The following is a 23,086-nucleotide window of genomic DNA, read 5'->3' on the forward strand; positions in this document are numbered from 1 at the left end:
TTGTCCTTTGGCACTCCCCATCCAACCCTTTTGTGGGTGACCAATGAGGTTCCACACTCTTGCTTCACTGGGTCTTTGTGTATCTCTCCATTTTTGCACGCAATTGGGCACTCTTGTGTCCCGCCATTTTGAGGCTTTGTGGGTTGTCCATTTGAAGTACAAACAGTCCAGAGTGCCAACTTCTCAACCAAGCTCCCCTCCCCACTCCAGGAACAGCATTTGACCATCACCCTGGTCTAAAGCTCTGCAGTGGCTCTTATTTTAGAATTTCATATAGCGCTAGCTAGACCCGAAGGTATCAAAGCACTTTACACGTTATGCAAAGAAATTACTCAGGCTGCAAGCTCTTCTAAATTTTACGGACTAGGTGTGGCTCAACGTGCACCCTCCAGCCTTGTTACAGGCCTTTGTGTTGACAGGGAGCTCCCCGTCTCCACTCCCCGTCTGTGTTACTCCAACATCCGGGACTCTGCAGCCCTTATTTGCTATGGCCCTATGTGACTCAATAGGTCCCCAAACCGACAAGAAAAGAGAGATGTCCCCCACGCACAAGGTGTTAAGGCATTGGCCCCAATTTTTGCATTTGCCACATATAACTGTAGCTGAAAGAAACGGTTTTGGTTGCTTCCACTGGGCTCTGACATACCACGGTCCAGTCTGTCACACCTTGTCCTTTCCAGTCGAGCCCTCATAAGGCTCCCCACAGCAGTCTACTCTTCGGACACCGAACAGGGGAGAGGGCTGCTGCACCTCTTATTTCCCATGTCTGCCAAGCCAATTCAGGTCACTAGGTGCCAGAATCAGAGGCCATGAGGCGGAGAAGGCCCCTACACTGTCCCCGCCTGAGGCTCCTCGCCCAAGCACCAGGGTCCAGGATGTCAGCAGAATCTTCTTTGCGGCAGGGGCCTGCATCTCCCACCAGAGTGCTCTGTTCTGCCCCATCTCCACGCCGACCACTCAGCAGGCTCTAGCATCACTCCCCATCTCCCGCTGGGATGCTGGACCAAGGACGGGAAGGAAGGAGAAGCCCCTTGGGGCCTACGCTTCCTGAGCAGGTCCCCCAACCTTCACCTACACTTGGTGTCAGCTGTGTGGATTGGTAGGCCCAGCAATTGCCACAGCCTTCTTAGCGCCCACTGTCCGGCTGCCTTCTTGTGAGCCGTTGTGTGCTTGGAGGAAGTACGCTAACTCTGCCGGCCACACCAGGGACAGGCAGCCTGGGGGGGTGACTGTCTCACCACCCACTCAGACTGCTGATGACTTAGGATTCTGTCAGATAGTAGGGAATGTGGGGTCCACCCCAAGTTATATGTCCTCCATCTTGCCACGCCCCCAAAGACAACTGTAAGTGCGGTGTGTGTGTGTAGACTGTAGTGATGGTATGTGGCAGGCATTTTCATCCTGAACCAGCAACTCTGCAGTCCCCCTACCCTCTGCCCCAATAACCCTCACCACTGATGTTAATGTTTTTTTTTTTATATTAGCACGCGCCCGTGCGCTATTATCTGCCTTTCTAAGTTTAGCTTCTTGGCAAAGATAAAGATATGTTTGCAGTATTTTTCTAAGGAGGAATGATTGCTTGTGGTGCATAGGTACTCGTGGAGAGATTTCCACAGCCAAGATACCACATAGGAAAAGAAGTGTGCTCCTTGTTTGAGCCTGTGGTGTGTGGTCTGGAGCCTGGCCTGAGATCCATCTGCACTGGTGCTGCCAAGTTCAGGTCCAGAAGGAGGGCCCTTTCGATGCAAGAAACCAACTGACCGCACGTGCATAGAGCTGGGATGCAGTGCCATCCCAAGAGGTCCTAGGCCCAGAGGGCCTGAAGGGGTTTTAGTCTAGTGGGTTACTAGCAGCAGAGACTGAGGCAGGCTAGCAAACCATCGAATTGTCAGTCTGGGTTTCGTGGCCAGAACGGCTCAGATTTTTTAGCAACAGTATGACTGTTCAGAGACATGAGGATGACTTTGTGTTTGGGCATTATGTACCAATGTCTTGTGTTTTGCTCCTTTCTCCATGCACGGTTCCCACATCCATCAAAGCATTGTATGTATTTCTAGTGCGTACTCCAACCCACCCTCTATGATGTGGTAGCCCCTGACTTAGTGGTCTCTGCCTTGCCCTCCTTGATGTAGATTGCATTGGAATGTACCAATGATCCTTTGCGTGCATGGACTCTGCCTCAGCGAGATGCTGTACATGCCTGTGTATGAAAAGACATCAATATAAAAGACATGTCCTCGTGTTATTGATGCAAGACCACCAGCTTGCCCATCACACCGGCTCTCGTCTCATCTCTTCTAGTGGAAGAGCGCGACTTCATTGGCGTGGACGGCTCAGGGAAGCGACTGCTATACATGTCCAACGAGGCCGACATGGAGGAGGAACTGGTGATGAAGAAGTCCATCCTACAACAGTAAGCACGGGGTAGAGGTGGCGCCTGGGACGGGATGGTGGGCGGAAAAACCTGAGGATGTGTGATTAAGATCATAGAAAAGAGGGAGGAACTGGCGGGCAGGCATCTTCCTTCCTCATGATGAAGTGAAACAAAGGGTAGTGTTTGCATGCTTCATCTTGTTCTGTTCACAAAGGAATCCATCAATGGTTCCATACTCAGGGGTGCAAGTGAACTTACCCTGACATGTTTTGCCCTTATCGCTCCTTTGGTGGATTTAGCTCCTCAAGATGTCCATACTATGTATCTACCACTGTTTTGGGCCATTACATGGCGTATTGTCCATTACTTGTTTAAGAGGCTTCAGTCTGTTATCATCTCCTACATTTGTATGTTGAAATAAATACACCAGGCTTATCATCGTAGATTGAGCACGTGACAGGACTTAACTCAATCTGATGTCAGGCAGTATTAATGGCTAACTTTAGGGACATACATAGCACAAGCTATGGCTTCTGAGTATGGGGCCAGACATACTTTCTTCCACCTACTTTTTCCAAACGAGTGTAAGTAAATCGAGCTGAAGGCCACTCGCACTGAAAAATCCTACAGGCATTAGATACCCTTCCATGCTTTTGGGACTGGGAGTTGAACTATTTCTTATGAAACTCACATTTGGGATGATGTGTTATATTCCCCCAGTATCACCGACCCATTGCAGCAACCCTGACTGCAGCAGTGCATTGAACATATTGGCCAACTCACACCATTCCACCTTTGTGCTTACATGGTATTGCTAGCTGGGCACTTTTCAAGTACATTAAGTTGAAGGAATGTTTGGAATCCAGCTTTCCATGACCCCTTGAGCTTTGCCTCCACCCATCTTTACCCCCACCCTTCTTTACCCCCACCCTTCTTAAGTAAGTATTTCGTAGCCGCACAATAAGTGACTCAGATTTGGCCAAAACATCTAATAGTGGCTTTAAGGACGTGATATTCCACTATGTATGGAAATAATGAGCGACACATTTTCTTATATTGTTGGTTACTTCAGGCTGGCTAATTTACATGAGCGGATATTTCCTCCCTTGTCAAGGATATACGGTACCCCAACACACGTGTTCAAGTAGGCTCGAACCCTTGCCAACCTGCCCGAGATGAGGTGCTCTCAATGTTAATCTGTCCACAGATTGCTCCACAATGCTCAGTTTTTGAGAGAAGGTGTCTGATGAGAATCTGTGTTATCGAGTTTGTGGGGTCTATTACTTTTTTAAGTGGGTAGACTTTAATATAGCAATCCCTGAATGGTTCAGAGCGCTGTAAACTGATACAAGAACAGTTAGACATTTGATTTGGGCTGTGGTGTGGCTAGATAAAGATCAAGAGCAAAACAAAACATATTATTCAGACACAAGTGGCTACCTATAATTGAGTACAATTTGTAATGCATTATTTATTGTGAAGTGTCTTGTGTCTCTTGTGTTTTAGGTAAAATTGTGTTTGTGACAGGTGCCATGTTTGTCTTAGTTTGTCATAATTCATTAGTTTATTTTTCACTCGTGATACTGTTTCGCTTCTCTTTTCATTTGTTTGTTTTTTATCAACCTCTCTCAAAAAACAGTAAAAAAGAATGCTAGATATTTTTCTGAAAGGTGGCAAAGCCCTCCCGAAGCCGCTGGGTCCTTCTCCCAACTTTGCTTTCCTCTCTTCCTTCTTCCCTTGATAAGGTTATTTCAATAATTTCTGACTTGACTCTATTAAGTACTTTGCCCACTTTCCCTCTCTCCCCCGTTGGCACAAGCTAGCAGCCTGAACTGGCACCAGAATATTGGCAGGTTGGGGGGTAGCCAGGTTTGAGGGGCTCAGCTGTACTTTAAGAAAAAAATAACTAATGGTAGGCCTGTTGGTAATCCAATCTCTTCAAAAGAAAGGCACAGGGTGAGAATCATTTTTATCTCTTCATCCATTATTTTAATTTACCATATCATATAGAAAAACATCCCACCCTGTCCATGGCATTATGCAGATCTTCATTCCTTTGATAGTTACCTACAGAATTGTAAGAGTTTCGAAAAGACATCACCCTTCTAAAATGTCTTTTATTATTTTAAACTAAAACCTACTCTAACCAGACAGGCATCCACATTCACTCCTAATAAAACTTCTGATGAAGGCGGATTTAAAATACGCACTGCAGTGCAACAATTTCCATTTTGTTCATTCCCCTCTGGTTTTCCATTCTGTATTCTTATCTTTATTTTAGCCACTTATTGTCCCCCTTATCGACTTTGCTTTCAAACATTCGGCTCAATGTTACTAGCCTTCAACAGGATACATAAATCATTTTCTGTCTGTTAACCTCTTTAATTCAGTTCTTTTGTCTCTTCCAGTACAATGTGTCTGTAAATATATACAATACATTTATACATTATTCTTAGCAAGTAAGTGATTCCTTTTTCCTTAATATCCAATTATTTCATGATATGTTCCAAGAGTTAGAATTGCCACTCACGTTATTAGGTCTCACCTAGGCAGCGCTTGCGCTGTCTCTTCGAGACATGCTGTATTCAGAATATGGTAACAAGGGGAGTTAGGCCCAAAAGGCCAGGTTCTGGCTGGGCTGTATATATATGTAACACAAGGGGGAAGGCCTGAACCTGTTTTTTGGGCGTTAATTTAATTCACGCTAGATCAAACAATTTATTTCGTTTGAGCCGGTACTTTATTTATACCTTTTCTTTAACTTTTTTTTGTTCTTTGTTGTATACTCAAAAACAGCAGGAGACAATAAAGTCAATATACAGAAAGTTCATATGTACTTGGATGTACATTGTTGTTTAATGTATTTGATTCACAAAACATTAAACCACAATGTGTTTTAAATACACAATGTGGACAAACATAAATGAGAAAAAAATCACGAACAAACAAACATCCAAATATATTGATGGTCTTATGTTACCTTCAGCAATAACGTCTAAATATTAGTTCATAGACATTCTAAAGAGGTTATGTGCATCAAAATTTCAATTAAGAAAGAATGGGGAAACACAGGGAACACATTGATGTCTGCTACACAGGACTTTTCCTCCATATATAGACAGAAAATAAATGCATAATTCCTCTGTGATCCTATCAGCAGTGTACTTCTTCTCAGCTCAGATGTCTCTATCTGTATCTATAACTCCGTCTGGAAGACAAGGTAGGCTCATTAAAGCCATGTTGTGCAGCCTGTATTTAACAATCAGTACGTTCTAATATAGAAAGCGACAATCCTACAATGTGGTCACTTTTCTCGTACAGATAGACATCTGAGCTGAGAAGTACACTGCTGCTAAGGTACATTTACCAATTTATAATACTAAAGAGAAAGATAGCATTTAAAAAGGGAGCCAAAGTTATCTGGTTTTTAAAACATTACATACATAAAAAAATATGTTTGGATGTTTGTTTGTTCGTGATTTTTTCTCATTTATGTTTGTCCACATTGTGTATTTAAAACACATTATCGTTGTTTAATGTTTTGTGAATCAAATGTATATATGAACTTTATGTATATAGACTTTGTCTCCTTCTGTTTTTGAGTATACAACAAAGAACTAAAAATAGTTAAAGAAAAGGTATGAATAAAGTACCGGCTCAAACAAAATAAATTGTTTTATCTAGCGTGAATTAAAATAACGCCAAAACAAAACAGGTTCAGACCTTCCCCCTTGTGTTGCGTATTCAGGATATGTGCATAAAGTGCTGCCTACTTCCCGCCCATCTTTTTAATATGCTCCTGTCCCTGTCTTTTGTGAATGGTGGCTTTTCATTGGTCATTAGGCTTTGTAGTCCCTCCTTAATACCACTCTGTCTCTTTTTGTAGCTTCCAATGAGAACACTCCATATTACATGTGTTGTTATAACCTAGGTTTTGATTACAGCCTCAAGGCACTATATTCTTAAAGGCCTTCAGACAGGACACTCACTTGATGCTAAACATGGCTGGCACATGGCTGGCACTTTACTCGCTAGCACATCTCATATTTATATTAGAACTTCTATAAATTTTCCTTCATCAGCTCCACATAGAGTACAACCTAATCCGGGATCAATGTAATAATTCTTTTGTCATATTTCAAAGCTACTAATTGTATATATTGAATGTATTGTGGTACGGTCTTGCATGCAATGCATTATGGGTAGGGTGGATTTACCATATCTTCAAAGTTTATGATACTCACTAGGGACCTCTAGTTGCAGCTTGCGGTACTACACCTATACATCTCACATTTATATTAGACCTATAAATTTCCCTTCATTCAGCTCCAAAGAGAGTACAACCTAATCGTAATTCATATAATAATTGTTTTGTCACATTTCAAAGCTATTAATTGTATATATGGACATAGCTATTTAAATGTACTTGTGGTACTGTCTTGCATGCAATGAATCATGGGAGTACCATATGTGACCAAAGGTTTGATGCTCACTAGGGACCTTTAGGCGCAGCTTGCGGTACTGCACCTACACATCTATATTAGACCTTCTATAAATGTCCCTTCATCAGCTCCACATAGAGTATAACCTAATCCAGAATTAATAAAATAATTATTTTGTCACATTTCAAAGCTACTAATTCCAAAAGTTTATATTGCTCACTAGGGACCTCTAGGAGCAGCTTGCAGTACTGGCAGTGCTGGTGCCTTGCTTACTAGGGACCACTAGGCGCAGCTTGCGGTACTGCAACCACCACATCTCACATTTATATTAGACCTTCTATAAATTTCCCTTCATCAGCTCCACATAGAGTCCAACCTAACCTAATCCAGAATTAATATAATTATTTTGTCACATTTCAAAGCTATTAATTGTAATGTATAGACATAGCTATTTGAATGTACTCGTGGTAATGTCTTGTACGCAATCCATTATGGGTAGGGTGGATTTACCATATCTTCATAGTTTATGATGCTCACTCGGGACCTCTAGGAGCAGCTTATGGCGCTGCACATAGGCAAGCAGTGCTGGTGCCTTACTCACTAGGGACCTCTAGGAACAGCTTGCGGCACTGCACCTTCAATTTGTTTTAAAACCCAAAACATAAATAAAAGGCATTGTCATTTACACGGCCAATAGCTCAAACTTGTTTGAATGCATTGCAAATGCTTGTTGTTTATTCTCTCCAGAGTGAATCAATAGCTACTATCTTCACGTGGCAGAGATGCCAAGAATTCCTTCATCTGCATAAATCAATTATACAACTATTGCTTTTCTTAAATAAGGTTACACATCTTTCATAATCTCTTTTAGTATTAAAGTGAATACTTAGAGCCCCCCTTTTTTATCAAGATCCTTGTCACACTCCCTCTTATCTAACATTCAAATACATACAGTCCACCCCCCAAAAATTAGGGAGAGTGCTAAATACACGTCTTCAGTCTAATTGCAGATCTATGTTCCTTGTGAAACAATCTACATTGGACTAACTACCACAGACGTAAGGCGTAGTAAAATAGAACATAGATGTGCAATCAGACTAAAGGGGGAGTTCACGCCTTTAGTTGAGCATTTATTAAGTAGGGACGTACAGATAAAGAAATTAAATGGCTAGTGATCGAGAGAATAAGAAAGATGATATATTATAGAGAATGATTTTCAATGAGCAAAGATTTAAATTCTTAGCAAAGACCCGTGAAGTGGGGCTAAATGATGAGTTACATTGGACATCACTACCAACAATATGAAGGCTCGTGACGTAGGGCAGGATTGTGGTGTGAATCCTTCTCTGCCTAATTAGCACATTCCAGAGCGTTTTAAGTTTTGGGTTTGCTGATGCACAACTAATCGCTAACCATTTTCAAGAAATTTCTTTTTTGATGACATGCTGCATTCACCAGCCATTAGATGCTGTGCTTGCCCTTCAGCCAGGCCCTGTGCCCAGCCTCATTTGACTGTGAGCACTGTTGTTGGCCAAAGGGTCTGCCTGGCCTTGCATTGGCCCTACTTTTCTTTTTGTCAAATTTCATGCAAATTAATCCATCTGTGCCAAAGTTATTAGTTACTCAAACTTTATTGCCCCCCTTCCCCTACCCCATGCCCTCCCGCATCTCCACCCTGCTGGAACTTTTCAAAACTGGGTGTTGTAAGAGAAAGCTAAGCCTGGTAAATGCCTTCCAACTTTTGGTTGGTTTCATCAATCTGTGCCAACTTTGTTAGCAAGTGAATACTTTAAATCTGCCCCCATGGACTTGCATGAAATTGAGAATTCCACAAGCTACCCAATTGTGTGCAGATCCATCAAAAGGTGTCAAAAGTATTTATAAACTCAAAAATGTTCTCCTCCCCCCTTACATTTTGCCCAGCCATTCATTGATCAGCACGAAACCTTTTTTTATTGTGCCCACCTTTGCTTTGCCCTCTTGAAATAGTGCCAGAAAACCTGACACACCAGTGAAAAAGTAACCCTTCTAAACGTCTGACAGATGTTGTGCAGATTCGTCACAGAGTGTCAGACTTATTAACACATGAAACAATGTTTGCCCCTCACTTATTTTAACCGGGCCCCACGTTAATGAATCTGAAAGAATATGAAACTATCAAGAGTTAGTAGCCATTTCTCAGCCTGCAAGTGTCTTATAAAATGTCATACATATTCGTCAAACGGTGCTAAAGTTGTAAACAAATCAATAAATGCCTTTACAACGGTCAAGATATACAAAAGTGTTAACCCTTTCAAGCCCGTGCTGCACCTTTTTTCGAATGCGAACATCTCAAACCATTAATCTATTAAATTGCAAAAATCTAGATTTTAGCTAAGTTTACTGTAAATATGGTCATTTCGTAGCATTGAGCAACATTTTCTTATGACAGTTAAAAGAGGAAAGCAGGCATGATGTCTTTTGTAGAGCGAGAAACGCTGCCTATAATGCATCTAGCACTGAAACCGCTGTAAAGATTGCCACCAACTTGTATTCGACTCCTGTTGGGCTTCACAGGGGTAACCCAACTCGTAGCGAGTGTTGCTGGCAACAATGCGAGGCTCAGAGCACCCTCACTCACGTCCTCTGGGACTGCCTAAAGGTATCCTCATTCTGGGATTCTGGCCTGGATGATATCGACACCCAGCTCCCCAGGTTCCCGTCATAAACCCTGCTAGGACTCCCCAATGCCCTTACCCACTCACATCACGCCCTGGGGGCGGCCCATCAAACCATCCTAACTCTGTGAGGAACCGCCACTACACAACACACCTAGGGTGGCTTCAGCGCCTCTGGTTCGTTCTGGGAATGGAGAAGCTCACTCTTACTCTCTCTGCCCAGGGCGAGACGTATAGAACTCCCTGGCACCATTCATAGCCCTGGGGCGGCCCATCAAATCATCCCAACGCTGTGAGGAACCGCCACTACACAACACACCTAGGGTGGCTTCAGCGCCTCTGGTTAGTTCTGGGAATGGAGAAGCTCACTCTTACTCTCTCTGGCCAGGGCGACACGTATAGAACTTCCTGGCAACCATTCATAGCTCTGGGGCGGCCCATCAAACCATCCTAACTCTGTGAGGAACCGCCACTACACAACACACCTAGGGTGGCTTCAGCGCCTCTGGTTAGTTCTGGGAATGGAGAAGCTCACTCTTACTCTCTCTGCCCAGGGCGACACGTATAGAACTTCCTGGCAACCATTCATATCCCTGAAGGCGGGCCATCAAACCATTCTGGCGCTGTGGGGAACCGCCACTACACCGACACACCTAGGGTGTCTTCAGCGCCTCTGGTTCGTTCTGGGAATGGAGAAGCTCACTCTTACTCTCTCTGCCCAGGGCGAGACGTATAGAACTCTCTAGCAACCATTCATAGCCCTGGGGCCGGCCCATCAAACTATCCTAACGCTGTGGGGAACCGCCACTACACCAACACACCTAGGGTGGCTTCAGCGCCTCTGGTTCGTTCTGGGAATGGAGAAGCTCACTCTTACTCTCTCTGCCCAGGGCGAGACGATAGAACTCCCTGGCAACCATTCATAGCCCTGGGGCGGCCCATCAAATCATCCCAACGCTGTGAGGAACCGCCACTACACGACACACCTAGGGTGGCTTCAGCGCCTCTGGTTCGTTCTGGGAATGGAGAAGCTCACTCTTACTCTCTCTGTCCAGGGCGACACGTATAGAACTCTCTAGCAACCATTCATAGCCCTGGGGGCGGCCCATCAAACCATCCTAGCGCTGTGGGGAACCGCCACTACTCGACACACCTAGGGTGGCTTCAGCGCCTCTGGTTCGTTCTGGGAATGGAGAAGCTCACTCTTACTCTCTCTGCCCAGGGCGAGACGTATAGAACTCCCTGGCAACCATTCATAGCCCTGGGGCGGCCCATCAAATCATCCCAACGCTGCGAGGAACCGCCACTACACGACACACCTAGGGTGGCTTCAGCGCCTCTGGTTCGTTCTGGGAATGGAGAAGCTCACTCTTACTCTCTCTGCCCAGGGCAAGACAATAGAACCCCCTGGCAACCATTCATAGCCCTGGGGCGGCCCATCAAATCATCCCAACGCTGTGAGGAACCGCCACTACACGACACACCTAGGGTGGCTTCAGCGCCTCTGGTTCGTTCTGGGAATGGAGAAGCTCACTCTTACTCTCTGCCCAGGGTGAGACGTATAGAACTCTCTGGCAACCATTCATAGCCCTGGGGCGGCCCATCAAATCATCCCAACGCTGTGAGGAACCGCCACTACACAACACACCTAGGGTGGCTTCAGGGCCTCTGGTTCGTTCTGGGAATGGAGAAGCTCACTCTTACTCTCTCTGTCCAGGGCGACACGTATAGAACTCTCTACCAACCATTCATAGCCCTGGGGGCGGCCCATCAAACCATCCTAGCGCTGTGGGGAACCGCCACTACACAACACACCTAGGGTGGCTTCAGCGCCTCTGGTTCGTTCTGGGAATGGAGAAGCTCACTCTTACTCTCTCTGCCCAGGGCGAGACGTATAGAACTCCCTGGCAACCATTCATAGCTCTGGGGCGGCCCATCAAATCATCCCAACGCTATGAGGAACCGCCACTACACGACACACCTAGGGTGGCTTCAGCGCCTCTGGTTCGTTCTGCGAATGGAGAAGCTCACTCTTACTCTCTCTGTCCAGGGCGACACGTATAGATTTCTCTAGCAACCATTCATAGCCCTGGGGGCGGCCCATCAAACCATCCTAGCGCTGTGGGGAACCGCCACTACACGACACACCTAGGGTGGCTTCAGCGCCTCTGGTTCGTTCTGGGAATGGAGAAGCTCACTCTTACTCTCTCTGCCCAGGGCAAGACGATAGAACTCCCTGGCAACCATTCATAGCCCTGGGGCGGCCCATCAAATCATCCCAACGCTGTGAGGAACCGCCACTACACAACACACCTAGGGTGGCTTCAGGGCCTCTGGTTCGTTCTGGGAATGGAGAAGCTCACTCTTACTCTCTCTGCCCAGGGCGAGACGATAGAACTCCCTGGCAACCATTCATAGCCCTGGGGCGGCCCATCAAATCATCCCAACGCTGTGAGGAACCGCCACTACACGACACACCTAGGGTGGCTTCAGCGCCTCTGGTTCGTTCTGGGAATGGAGAAGCTCACTCTTACTCTCTCTGACCAGGGCGAGACGTATAGAACTCCCTGGCAACCATCCATAGCTCTGGGGCGGCCCATCAAATCATCCCAACGCTATGAGGAACCGCCACTACACGACACACCTAGGGTGGCTTCAGCGCCTCTGGTTCGTTCTGCGAATGGAGAAGCTCACTCTTACTCTCTCTGTCCAGGGCGACACGTATAGATTTCTCTAGCAACCATTCATAGCCCTGGGGGCGGCCCATCAAACCATCCTAGCGCTGTGGGGAACCGCCACTACACGACACACCTAGGGTGGCTTCAGCGCCTCTGGTTCGTTCTGGGAATGGAGAAGCTCACTCTTACTCTCTCTGCCCAGGGCGAGACGTATAGAACTCCCTGGCGACCATTCATAGCCCTAGGGCGGCCCATCAAACCATCCTGGCGCTGTGGGGAACCGCCACTACACGACACACCTAGGGTGGCTTCAGCGCCTCTGGTTCGTTCTGGGCCTGGAGAAGGTCACTATTTCTCGCTGCCCAGGGCGAGACGTATAGAACTCCCTGGCAACCATTCATAACCCTGGGGGCGGCCCATCAAACCATCCTAGCGCTGTGGGGAACCGCCACTACACGACACACCTAGGGTGGCTTCAGCGCCTCTGGTTCGTTCTGGGAATGGAGAAGCTCACTCTTACTCTCTCTGCCCAGGGCGAGACGTATAGAACTCCCTGGCAACCATTCATAGCCCTGGGGCGGCCCATCAAATCATCCCAACGCTGTGAGGAACCGCCACTACACGACACACCTAGGGTGGCTTCAGCGCCTCTGGTTCGTTCTGGGAATGGAGAAGCTCACTCTTACTCTCTCTGTCCAGGGCGACACGTGTAGAACTCTCTAGCAACCATTCATAGCCCTGGGGGCGGCCCATCAAACCATCCTAGCGCTGTGGGGAACCGCCACTACACGACACACCTAGGGTGGCTTCAGCGCCTCTGGTTCGTTCTGGGAATGGAGAAGCTCACTCTTACTCTCTCTGCCCAGGGCGAGACGTATAGAACTCCCTGGCAACCATTCATAGCCCTGGGGCGGCCCATCAAATCATCCCAACGCTGTGAGGAACCGCCACTACACGACACACCTAGGGTGGCTTCAGCGCCTCTGGTTCGTTGTGCGAATGGAGAAGCTCACTCTTACTCTCTCTGTCCAGGGCGACACGTATAGAACTCTCTAGCAACCATTCATAGCCCTGGGGGCGGCCCATCAAACCATCCTAGCGCTGTGGGGAACCGCCACTACACCGACACACCTAGGGTGGCTTCAGGGCCTCTGGTTCCTTCTGGGAATGGAGATGCTCACTCTTACTCTCTCTGCCCAGGGCGAGACGTATAGAACTCCCTGGCAACCATTCATAGCCCTGGGGGCGGCCCATCAAGCCATCCTAGCGCTGTGGGGAACCGCCACTACACCGACACACCTAGGGTGGCTTCAGCGCCTCTGGTTCGTTCTGGGAATGGAGAAGCTCACTCTTACTCTCTCTGCCCAGGGCAAGACAATAGAACTCCCTGGCAACCATTCATAGCCCTGGGGCGGCCCATCAAATCATCCCAACGCTGTGAGGAACCGCCACTACACGACACACCTAGGGTGGCTTCAGCGCCTCTGGTTCGTTCTGGGAATGGAGAAGCTCACTCTTACTCTCTGCCCAGGGCGAGACGTATAGAACTCTCTGGCAACCATTCATAGCCCTGGGGCGGCCCATCAAATCATCCCAACGCTGTGAGGAACCGCCACTATACAACACACCTAGGGTGGCTTCAGGGCCTCTGGTTCGTTCTGGGAATGGAGAAGCTCACTCTTACTCTCTCTGCCCAGGGCGAGACGATAGAACTCCCTGGCAACCATTCATAGCCCTGGGGCGGCCCATCAAATCATCCCAACGCTGTGAGGAACCGCCACTACACGACACACCTAGGGTGGCTTCAGCGCCTCTGGTTCGTTCTGGGAATGGAGAAGCTCACTCTTACTCTCTCTGTCCAGGGCGACATGTATAGAACTCTCTACCAACCATTCATAGCCCTGGGGGCGGCCCATCAAACCATCCTAGCGCTGTGGGGAACCGCCACTACACAACACACCTAGGGTGGCTTCAGCGCCTCTGGTTCGTTCTGGGAATGGAGAAGCTCACTCTTACTCTCTCTGCCCAGGGCGAGACGTATAGAACTCCCTGGCAACCATTCATAGCTCTGGGGCGGCCCATCAAATCATCCCAACGCTATGAGGAACCGCCACTACACGACACACCTAGGGTGGCTTCAGCGCCTCTGGTTCGTTCTGCGAATGGAGAAGCTCACTCTTACTCTCTCTGTCCAGGGCGACACGTATAGATTTCTCTAGCAACCATTCATAGCTCTGGGGGCGGCCCATCAAACCATCCTAGCGCTGTGGGGAACCGCCACTACACGACACACCTAGGGTGGCTTCAGCGCCTCTGGTTCGTTCTGGGAATGGAGAAGCTCACTCTTACTCTCTGCCCAGGGCGAGACGTATAGAACTCTCTGGCAACCATTCATAGCCCTGGGGCGGCCCATCAAATCATCCCAACGCTGTGAGGAACCGCCACTACACAACACACCTAGGGTGGCTTCAGGGCCTCTGGTTCGTTCTGGGAATGGAGAAGCTCACTCTTACTCTCTCTGCCCAGGGCGACACGTATAGAACTCTCTACCAACCATTCATAGCCCTGGGGGCGGCCCATCAAACCATCCTAGCGCTGTGGGGAACCGCCACTACACAACACACCTAGGGTGGCTTCAGCGCCTCTGGTTCGTTCTGGGAATGGAGAAGCTCACTCTTACTCTCTCTGCCCAGGGCGAGACGTATAGAACTCCCTGGCAACCATTCATAGCTCTGGGGCGGCCCATCAAATCATCCCAACGCTATGAGGAACCGCCACTACACGACACACCTAGGGTGGCTTCAGCGCCTCTGGTTCGTTCTGCGAATGGAGAAGCTCACTCTTACTCTCTCTGTCCAGGGCGACACGTATAGATTTCTCTAGCAACCATTCATAGCCCTGGGGGCGGCCCATCAAACCATCCTAGCGCTGTGGGGAACCGCCACTACACGACACACCTAGGGTGGCTTCAGCGCCTCTGGTTCGTTCTGGGAATGGAGAAGCTCACTCTTACTCTCTGCCCAGGGCGAGACGTATAGAACTCTCTGGCAACCATTCATAGCCCTGGGGCGGCCCATCAAATCATCCCAACGCTGTGAGGAACCGCCACTACACAACACACCTAGGGTGGCTTCAGGGCCTCTGGTTCGTTCTGGGAATGGAGAAGCTCACTCTTACTCTCTCTGCCCAGGGCGAGACGATAGAACTCCCTGGCAACCATTCATAGCCCTGGGGCGGCCCATCAAATCATCCCAACGCTGTGAGGAACCGCCACTACACGACACACCTAGGGTGGCTTCAGCGCCTCTGGTTCGTTCTGGGAATGGAGAAGCTCACTCTTACTCTCTCTGTCCAGGGCGACACGTATAGAACTCTCTACCAACCATTCATAGCCCTGGGGGCGGCCCATCAAACCATCCTAGCGCTGTGGGGAACCGCCACTACACAACACACCTAGGGTGGCTTCAGCGCCTCTGGTTCGTTCTGGGAATGGAGAAGCTCACTCTTACTCTCTCTGCCCAGGGCGAGACGTATAGAACTCCCTGGCAACCATTCATAGCTCTGGGGTGGCCCATCAAATCATCCCAACGCTATGAGGAACCGCCACTACACGACACACCTAGGGTGGCTTCAGCGCCTCTGGTTCGTACTGCGAATGGAGAAGCTCACTCTTACTCTCTCTGTCCAGGGCGACACGTATAGATTTCTCTAGCAACCATTCATAGCCCTGGGGGCGGCCCATCAAACCATCCTAGCGCTGTGGGGAACCGCCACTACACGACACACCTAGGGTGGCTTCTGCGCCTCTGGTTCGTTCTGGGAATGGAGAAGCTCACTCTTACTCTCTCTGCCCAGGGCAAGACGATAGAACTCCCTGGCAACCATTCATAGCCCTGAGGCGGCCCATCAAATCATCCCAACGCTGAGAGGAACCGCCACTACACGACACACCTAGGGTGGCTTCAGCGCCTCTGGTTCGTTCTGGGAATGGAGAAGCTCACTCTTACTCTCTGCCCAGGGCGAGACGTATAGAACTCTCTGGCAACCATTCATAGCCCTGGGGCGGCCCATCAAATCATCCCAACGCTGTGAGGAACCGCCACTACACAACACACCTAGGGTGGCTTCAGGGCCTCTGGTTCGTTCTGGGAATGGAGAAGCTCACTCTTACTCTCTCTGCCCAGGGCGAGACGATAGAACTCCCTGGCAACCATTCATAGCCCTGGGGCGGCCCATCAAATCATCCCAACGCTGTGAGGAACCGCCACTACACGACACACCTAGGGTGGCTTCAGCGCCTCTGGTTCGTTCTGGGAATGGAGAAGCTCACTCTTACTCTCTCTGCCCAGGGCGAGACGTATAGAACTCCCTGGCAACCATTCATAGCTCTGGGGCGGCCCATCAAATCATCCCAACGCTATGAGGAACCGCCACTACACGACACACCTAGGGTGGCTTCAGCGCCTCTGGTTCGTTCTGCGAATGGAGAAGCTCACTCTTACTCTCTCTGTCCAGGGCGACACGTATAGATTTCTCTAGCAACCATTCATAGCCCTGGGGGCGGCCCATCAAACCATCCTAGCGCTGTGGGGAACCGCCACTACACGACACACCTAGGGTGGCTTCAGCGCCTCTGGTTCGTTCTGGGAATGGAGAAGCTCACTCTTACTCTCTCTGCCCAGGGCGAGACGTATAGAACTCCCTGGCGACCATTCATAGCCCTACGGCGGCCCATCAAACCATCCTGGCGCTGTGGGGAACCGCCACTACACGACACACCTAGGGTGGCTTCAGCGCCTCTGGTTCGTTCTGGGAATGGAGAAGCTCACTCTTACTCTCTCTGTCCAGGGCGACACGTGTAGAACTCTCTAGCAACCATTCATAGCCCTGGGGGCGGCCCATCAAACCATCCTAGCGCTGTGGGGAACCGCCACTACACGACACACCTAGGGTGGCTTCAGCGCCTCTGGTTCGTTCTGGGAATGGAGAAGCTCACTCTTACTCTCTCTGCCCAGGGCGAGACGTATAGAACTCCCTGGCAACCATTCATAGCCCTGGGGCGGCCCATCAAATCATCCCAACGCTGTGAGGAACCGCCACTACACGACACACCTAGGGTGGCTTCAGCGCCTCTGGTTCGTTGTGCGAATGGAGAAGCTCACTCTTACTCTCTCTGTCCAGGGCGACACGTATAGAACTCTCTAGCAACCATTCATAGCCCTGGGGGCGGCCCATCAAACCATCCTAGCGCTGTGGGGAACCGCCACTACACGACACACCTAGGGTGGCTTCAGCGCCTCTGGTTCGTTCTGGGAATGGAGATGCTCACTCTTACTCTCTCTGCCCAGGGCGAGACGTATAGAACTCCCTGGCAACAATTCATAGCCCTGGGGGCGGCCCATCAAGCCATCCTAGCGCTGTGGGGAACCGCCACTACACCGACACACCTAGGGTGGCTTCAGCGCCTCTGGTTCGTTCTGGGAATGGAGAAGCTCACTCTTCTCTCTCTGCCCAGGGCGAGACGTATAGAACTCCCTGGCAACCATTCATAGCCCTGGGGGCGGCCCATCAAATCATCCCAACGCTGTGAGGAACCGCCACTACACGACACACCTAGGGTGGCTTCAGCGCCTCTGGTTCGTTCTGGGAATGGAGAAGCTCACTCTTCTCTCTCTGCCCAGGGCGAGACGTATAGAACTCCCTGGCAACCATTCATAGCCCTGAGGCGGCCCATCAAATCATCCCAACGCTGTGAGGAACCGCCACTACACGACACACCTAGGGTGGCTTCAGCGCCTCTGGTTCGTTCTGGGAATGGAGAAGCTCACTCTTCTCTCTCTGCCCAGGGCGAGACGTATAGAACTCCCTGGCAACCATTCATAGCCCTGGGGCGGCCCATCAAATCATCCCAACGCTATGAGGAACCGCCACTACACGACACACCTAGGGTGGCTTCAGCGCCTCTGGTTCGTTCTGCGAATGGAGAAGCTCACTCTTACTCTCTCTGTCCAGGGCGACACGTATAGATTTCTCTAGCAACCATTCATAGCCCTGGGGGCGGCCCATCAAACCATCCTAGCGCTGTGGGGAACCGCCACTACACGACACACCTAGGGTGGCTTCAGCGCCTCTGGTTCGTTCTGGGAATGGAGAAGCTCACTCTTACTCTCTCTGCCCAGGGCGAGACGTATAGAACTCCCTGGCGACCATTCATAGCCCTACGGCGGCCCATCAAACCATCCTGGCGCTGTGGGGAACCGCCACTACACGACACACCTAGGGTGGCTTCAGCGCCTCTGGTTCGTTCTGGGAATGGAGAAGCTCACTCTTACTCTCTCTGTCCAGGGCGACACGTGTAGAACTCTCTAGCAACCATTCATAGCCCTGGGGGCGGCCCATCAAACCATCCTAGCGCTGTGGGGAACCGCCACTACACGACACACCTAGGGTGGCTTCAGCGCCTCTGGTTCGTTCTGGGAATGGAGAAGCTCACTCTTACTCTCTCTGCCCAGGGCGAGACGTATAGAACTCCCTGGCAACCATTCATAGCCCTGGGGCGGCCCATCAAATCATCCCAACGCTGTGAGGAACCGCCACTACACGACACACCTAGGGTGGCTTCAGCGCCTCTGGTTCGTTGTGCGAATGGAGAAGCTCACTCTTACTCTCTCTGTCCAGGGCGACACGTATAGAACTCTCTAGCAACCATTCATAGCCCTGGGGGCGGCCCATCAAACCATCCTAGCGCTGTGGGGAACCGCCACTACACGACACACCTAGGGTGGCTTCAGCGCCTCTGGTTCGTTCTGGGAATGGAGATGCTCACTCTTACTCTCTCTGCCCAGGGCGAGACGTATAGAACTCCCTGGCAACAATTCATAGCCCTGGGGGCGGCCCATCAAGCCATCCTAGCGCTGTGGGGAACCGCCACTACACCGACACACCTAGGGTGGCTTCAGCGCCTCTGGTTCGTTCTGGGAATGGAGAAGCTCACTCTTCTCTCTCTGCCCAGGGCGAGACGTATAGAACTCCCTGGCAACCATTCATAGCCCTGGGGGCGGCCCATCAAATCATCCCAACGCTGTGAGGAACCGCCACTACACGACACACCTAGGGTGGCTTCAGCGCCTCTGGTTCGTTCTGGGAATGGAGAAGCTCACTCTTCTCTCTCTGCCCAGGGCGAGACGTATAGAACTCCCTGGCAACCATTCATAGCCCTGAGGCGGCCCATCAAATCATCCCAACGCTGTGAGGAACCGCCACTACACGACACACCTAGGGTGGCTTCAGCGCCTCTGGTTCGTTCTGGGAATGGAGAAGCTCACTCTTCTCTCTCTGCCCAGGGCGAGACGTATAGAACTCTCTGGCAACCATTCATAGACCTGCTGTCGCAAGAATTTAGGGAACTGACGTGCATCTCCATATTGCTACTGGTACCCGGGATGGGAGGAGGGTGGGATGTTGGGGGAGGGGGGTGTTATTGTTGAAAAGTTTCGCTCTATGTATGGGATTTTAAGGAGACTGAACCTCCCATGATGGCAAGTTCATTGTTGTGATGAGCAGAAGCTGTAACAATAAAACCAGATTTACACCATAAAAGCAGAACGCACCCCCACCCACCACCGTCTAACTATTTTCCCTTGCACAGTACTGTACTGCACCAGTGTGCATAGAGACCTGGTTGAGAAGATTATACTTTTGACCAGAAACACGAGAACTTTGCCCCTAAACACTTCTCTAAGAACTTGAAAGAAGATGCGTTGTGCATCTGGGTGTGCGTGCTTCACTTGTGCGTGACTTGGGTGGCACTCTTCTAGCTGTATGCCACCCGTCGTGGTTTTATTAGGGCTGCAGCACTCTGGTGTGTGCCAAAGCAGCATGGTCCCCTACTGGCACTTGGCAGGGCAGCGTGGCCCGCACTGCGGGATGCGAGGATGACAGGCCTTCGTCCTCTGGCAGACCTCCTGCTTTTCACGCCTGGATGCCGTGAGCCCCTAAATCTCGTCCCCCCGCACAGTGCCTGTTGGCAGCTAGCCTGTGTCTGCAGCTCGTCCTCTGGCGCTCCTCCTTCTGTTGCATTCAGTCTTTTGTTTTTGCTCCCTATTGTTGGTGTGCCTCATCTGCCTTCCATTCTGGACCCTTGCCCTGCAGCCCACACCACCAGCCTTCCCTCCCTGCGTCCCCTCTGTCCCCGCCAGGTCGCTTTGCTCGGTCTGTGGGTGGAATCCTGCAGATGAGCAGCCGTCTTGGCCGAGCTCCGCGCTCTGACTCCTTTCAACAGCGGAATCTTTCAATTCCTCCCGCACTTCATAAATCTGTAACTTATACTAATGTGGAGGGAGCTGGCTGATGCTCGTCCTTCAGGAGGGCTGGCAGGAACATCTACACTGAGCTTCTGGGCCTCATGGGACCAGTCCTGCTTAGGAAATACATTCTGCTTTAAAAGATCACTTGTAGCACATTCCTACGTCTTACAGAAACCTCTGTCAGGCCCACCAGGGCTGCACTCCTTCAGCCCTCGAATCCCAGTGCCGCTACCAGATTCTGCATGGGTAAAGCAAAGGCGCTCTAGTGCTCAGACTGTAGGCTCACTCACATGCGACCCTCCCGCTTCCCCTGGCTCCTGGTCCAAGCCAGCAGTATACAGGCCAGACTGAAGCATGTACATAAACGCCACGACTTGCCTTCGATTTACGTCTCTACCCCGCACTTTGAGGATACCGGGGCTGAACACGGAGAATTTGGATACTTGATGTGTATATTGAATTAGGAGCTGCCGGAGAACTAATTACTATCTTATTGCTCTCACAATTTATGGAGAACATTGCGTGATCCCTTTTGTACGAATTCTAGCTATAGCCCTGAAGAAGTCTATGGTTATTCATACCAAGACGAAACACGTGTTGGCGGCGGCTAGTGTGGTTTTTGAAGAACGACACCAATAATAAAAGAAGATACGAAGACTATTCACCTTTCGGAATGTGTTTATTGATGTGTTCATTTAGCTCAGGATAAATTTCCTTTTTTTGCATGTACATCATCCTGAGCTCTCAACTCACCTGATTCCCAATCTCAGAAACTACAAGTTGACCCTGCACCCGAGGGGGATAAGTGTTCAATTGGCAAGCAATTGTGTGGTGTTTGTAAAAGAACAAGTGATTTTCAATAAAAAGATTCTTTCCAACTACTATCAAGACACATGATTTTGTGATACTTTTTTCTGGGAAGCTATTCTGTTCTTAATATATTTTGTTACTGTTTAAATGTCATACACTAGTATAATTACATAAAACGAACACTTATCCTCCTCGGGTGCAGGGTCAATTCGTAGTTGCTGGTAGCGGTGGTTCTTAACCACCTACTTGGGATGCATGTGGGTCACATTCAAGACCTGCTGCAACGAGGCATGGTGCTGATTTAAGAGGCCTAATAGGTAGAGACGTTTGTTGCTGGACCTTCAAAGCTCTGACCCTCTCTCTTTTGTGGTGATTCCCAATCTCACCTGACACTCAAAGCTTACAGTCTTGCAAGTCTCCTCCGCTCCATCACCCGAGTCTCTACTGTAGCGACTGACCGGCATTTGACTCTCGATCATTCCTAAAATCTTAGGGCCCGATGTTGATAATCCCAGATTACCGATTCTTAAATACCGAATCATACCGATTCGGTATTTAAGAACAGGCAAATGGGATGTAAGTAATTTTACCAAAAAAATTACAGAATCTGTAAGTTTCTGTAATTACCGAATCAGTAAATACCGTTTCGGTAATTGCCATTCATTCCTATGGGCCTGGAGGCCCATAGGAATGAATGGCAATTACCGAATCGGTATTTACCGATTCGGTAAAAGGGGGAAACATTGAAGGGTGGCAGGGTGTCACTTTGACCCTGTTGCTCCCCTCAATTGTGTATGGGTGCACATGTTGCAGACATACACGCCCTAAGGGCATGTATGTCTGCAACATGGCACTGTTGGAAAAGGAAAAAATATGCTTTTTCCAAGGTTTTCATTATTTACCACCAACTTATAGTTGGTGGTAAATAACGAATCCTAAAAGGGGAAAATCACTTATTTGAGTGCTCCCTACATAGCAAAATCGGTAATTTACCGATTCTGTATTTTAAGGAATTGGTAATTTACCGACTCCTTAAAATACCGATTTGGTAAATTACTGAATCAGTAAAATGCCCACCTACAACTGATTTTCAAAATACCGGTCAGTAATGGCCGAAATTACTGAATTTCGGCCGTTACCTACCGGTATTTGCCTACCTACGTCTGGCCCCATGTCTCTTGCTTTACCAGATTCTAAGCTGTTCAGGACTCTCCACCCGACAGTGTTTTCTACCAAATCCTTCCCAACGTTTAACTTTACCTGATGCTCCACTTTGGGTATGCACTACAAGAAAACCTAGGGGTCTAAAGTATGAGGAGAAAGGGAGCCTCTATTACAGGGTAATGATAGCGTTCAAGTCTATCGATTACTAGGGTAATCCCGCTACTGCTTTAGGCATTTAAATGATACACACAGAACCAGACAGTGATTGTGGGTGAAACAAATCAACAAATGTCGGATTCCCATCAAAGTCTTGTTGTGATCAATACTATCATGTGGTCATCCTTCGGGGATGGTGTGTCTCTAGATCATTGAGACGTATTCTACCAACCTCCAGTCAGAGTTGGGTTCCGACCCACAATCACTCCTAGACCATGTAGATAATAAGGTATGATAGGAATCAGTGCAGTGCAAAACCAAAAAATGTGTATTGGAGTGGTGAGTTAAAATAGGATAGAGGACAAAAGGAAGAAAACTTTAATGAAGATTGGCCTCTTCCTAATTAAAACCAGAAACAGTGCATGAAAAACAGTTTTAAACAAATAGCTGTTTAGGGGCCAACATGTTTCAGCCTTAAGGGCAATACCCTAGGCTTTCT

General features: G+C 49.2%; 1 protein-coding gene across 4 annotated transcripts in view; it reads left to right on the plus strand.

Moving 5' to 3' along the window:
- The window catches only part of EIF2B3 (eukaryotic translation initiation factor 2B subunit gamma), a 635,310-nt gene that overhangs the window by 107,437 nt on the left and 504,787 nt on the right, over positions 1-23,086 (plus strand). For all 4 annotated transcript variants that reach the window (XM_078671767.1, XM_078671768.1, XM_078671769.1 and 1 more), the window contains one exon: positions 2,302-2,413. In XM_078671767.1, the coding sequence (XP_078527893.1) occupies positions 2,302-2,413 (112 nt within the window). The remainder of the gene's footprint in view (positions 1-2,301; positions 2,414-23,086) is intronic.

Source organism: Lissotriton helveticus, chromosome 1_2 (assembly GCF_964261635.1).
Source record: "Lissotriton helveticus chromosome 1_2, aLisHel1.1, whole genome shotgun sequence".
NCBI classification, from domain to species: domain Eukaryota; kingdom Metazoa; phylum Chordata; class Amphibia; order Caudata; family Salamandridae; genus Lissotriton; species Lissotriton helveticus.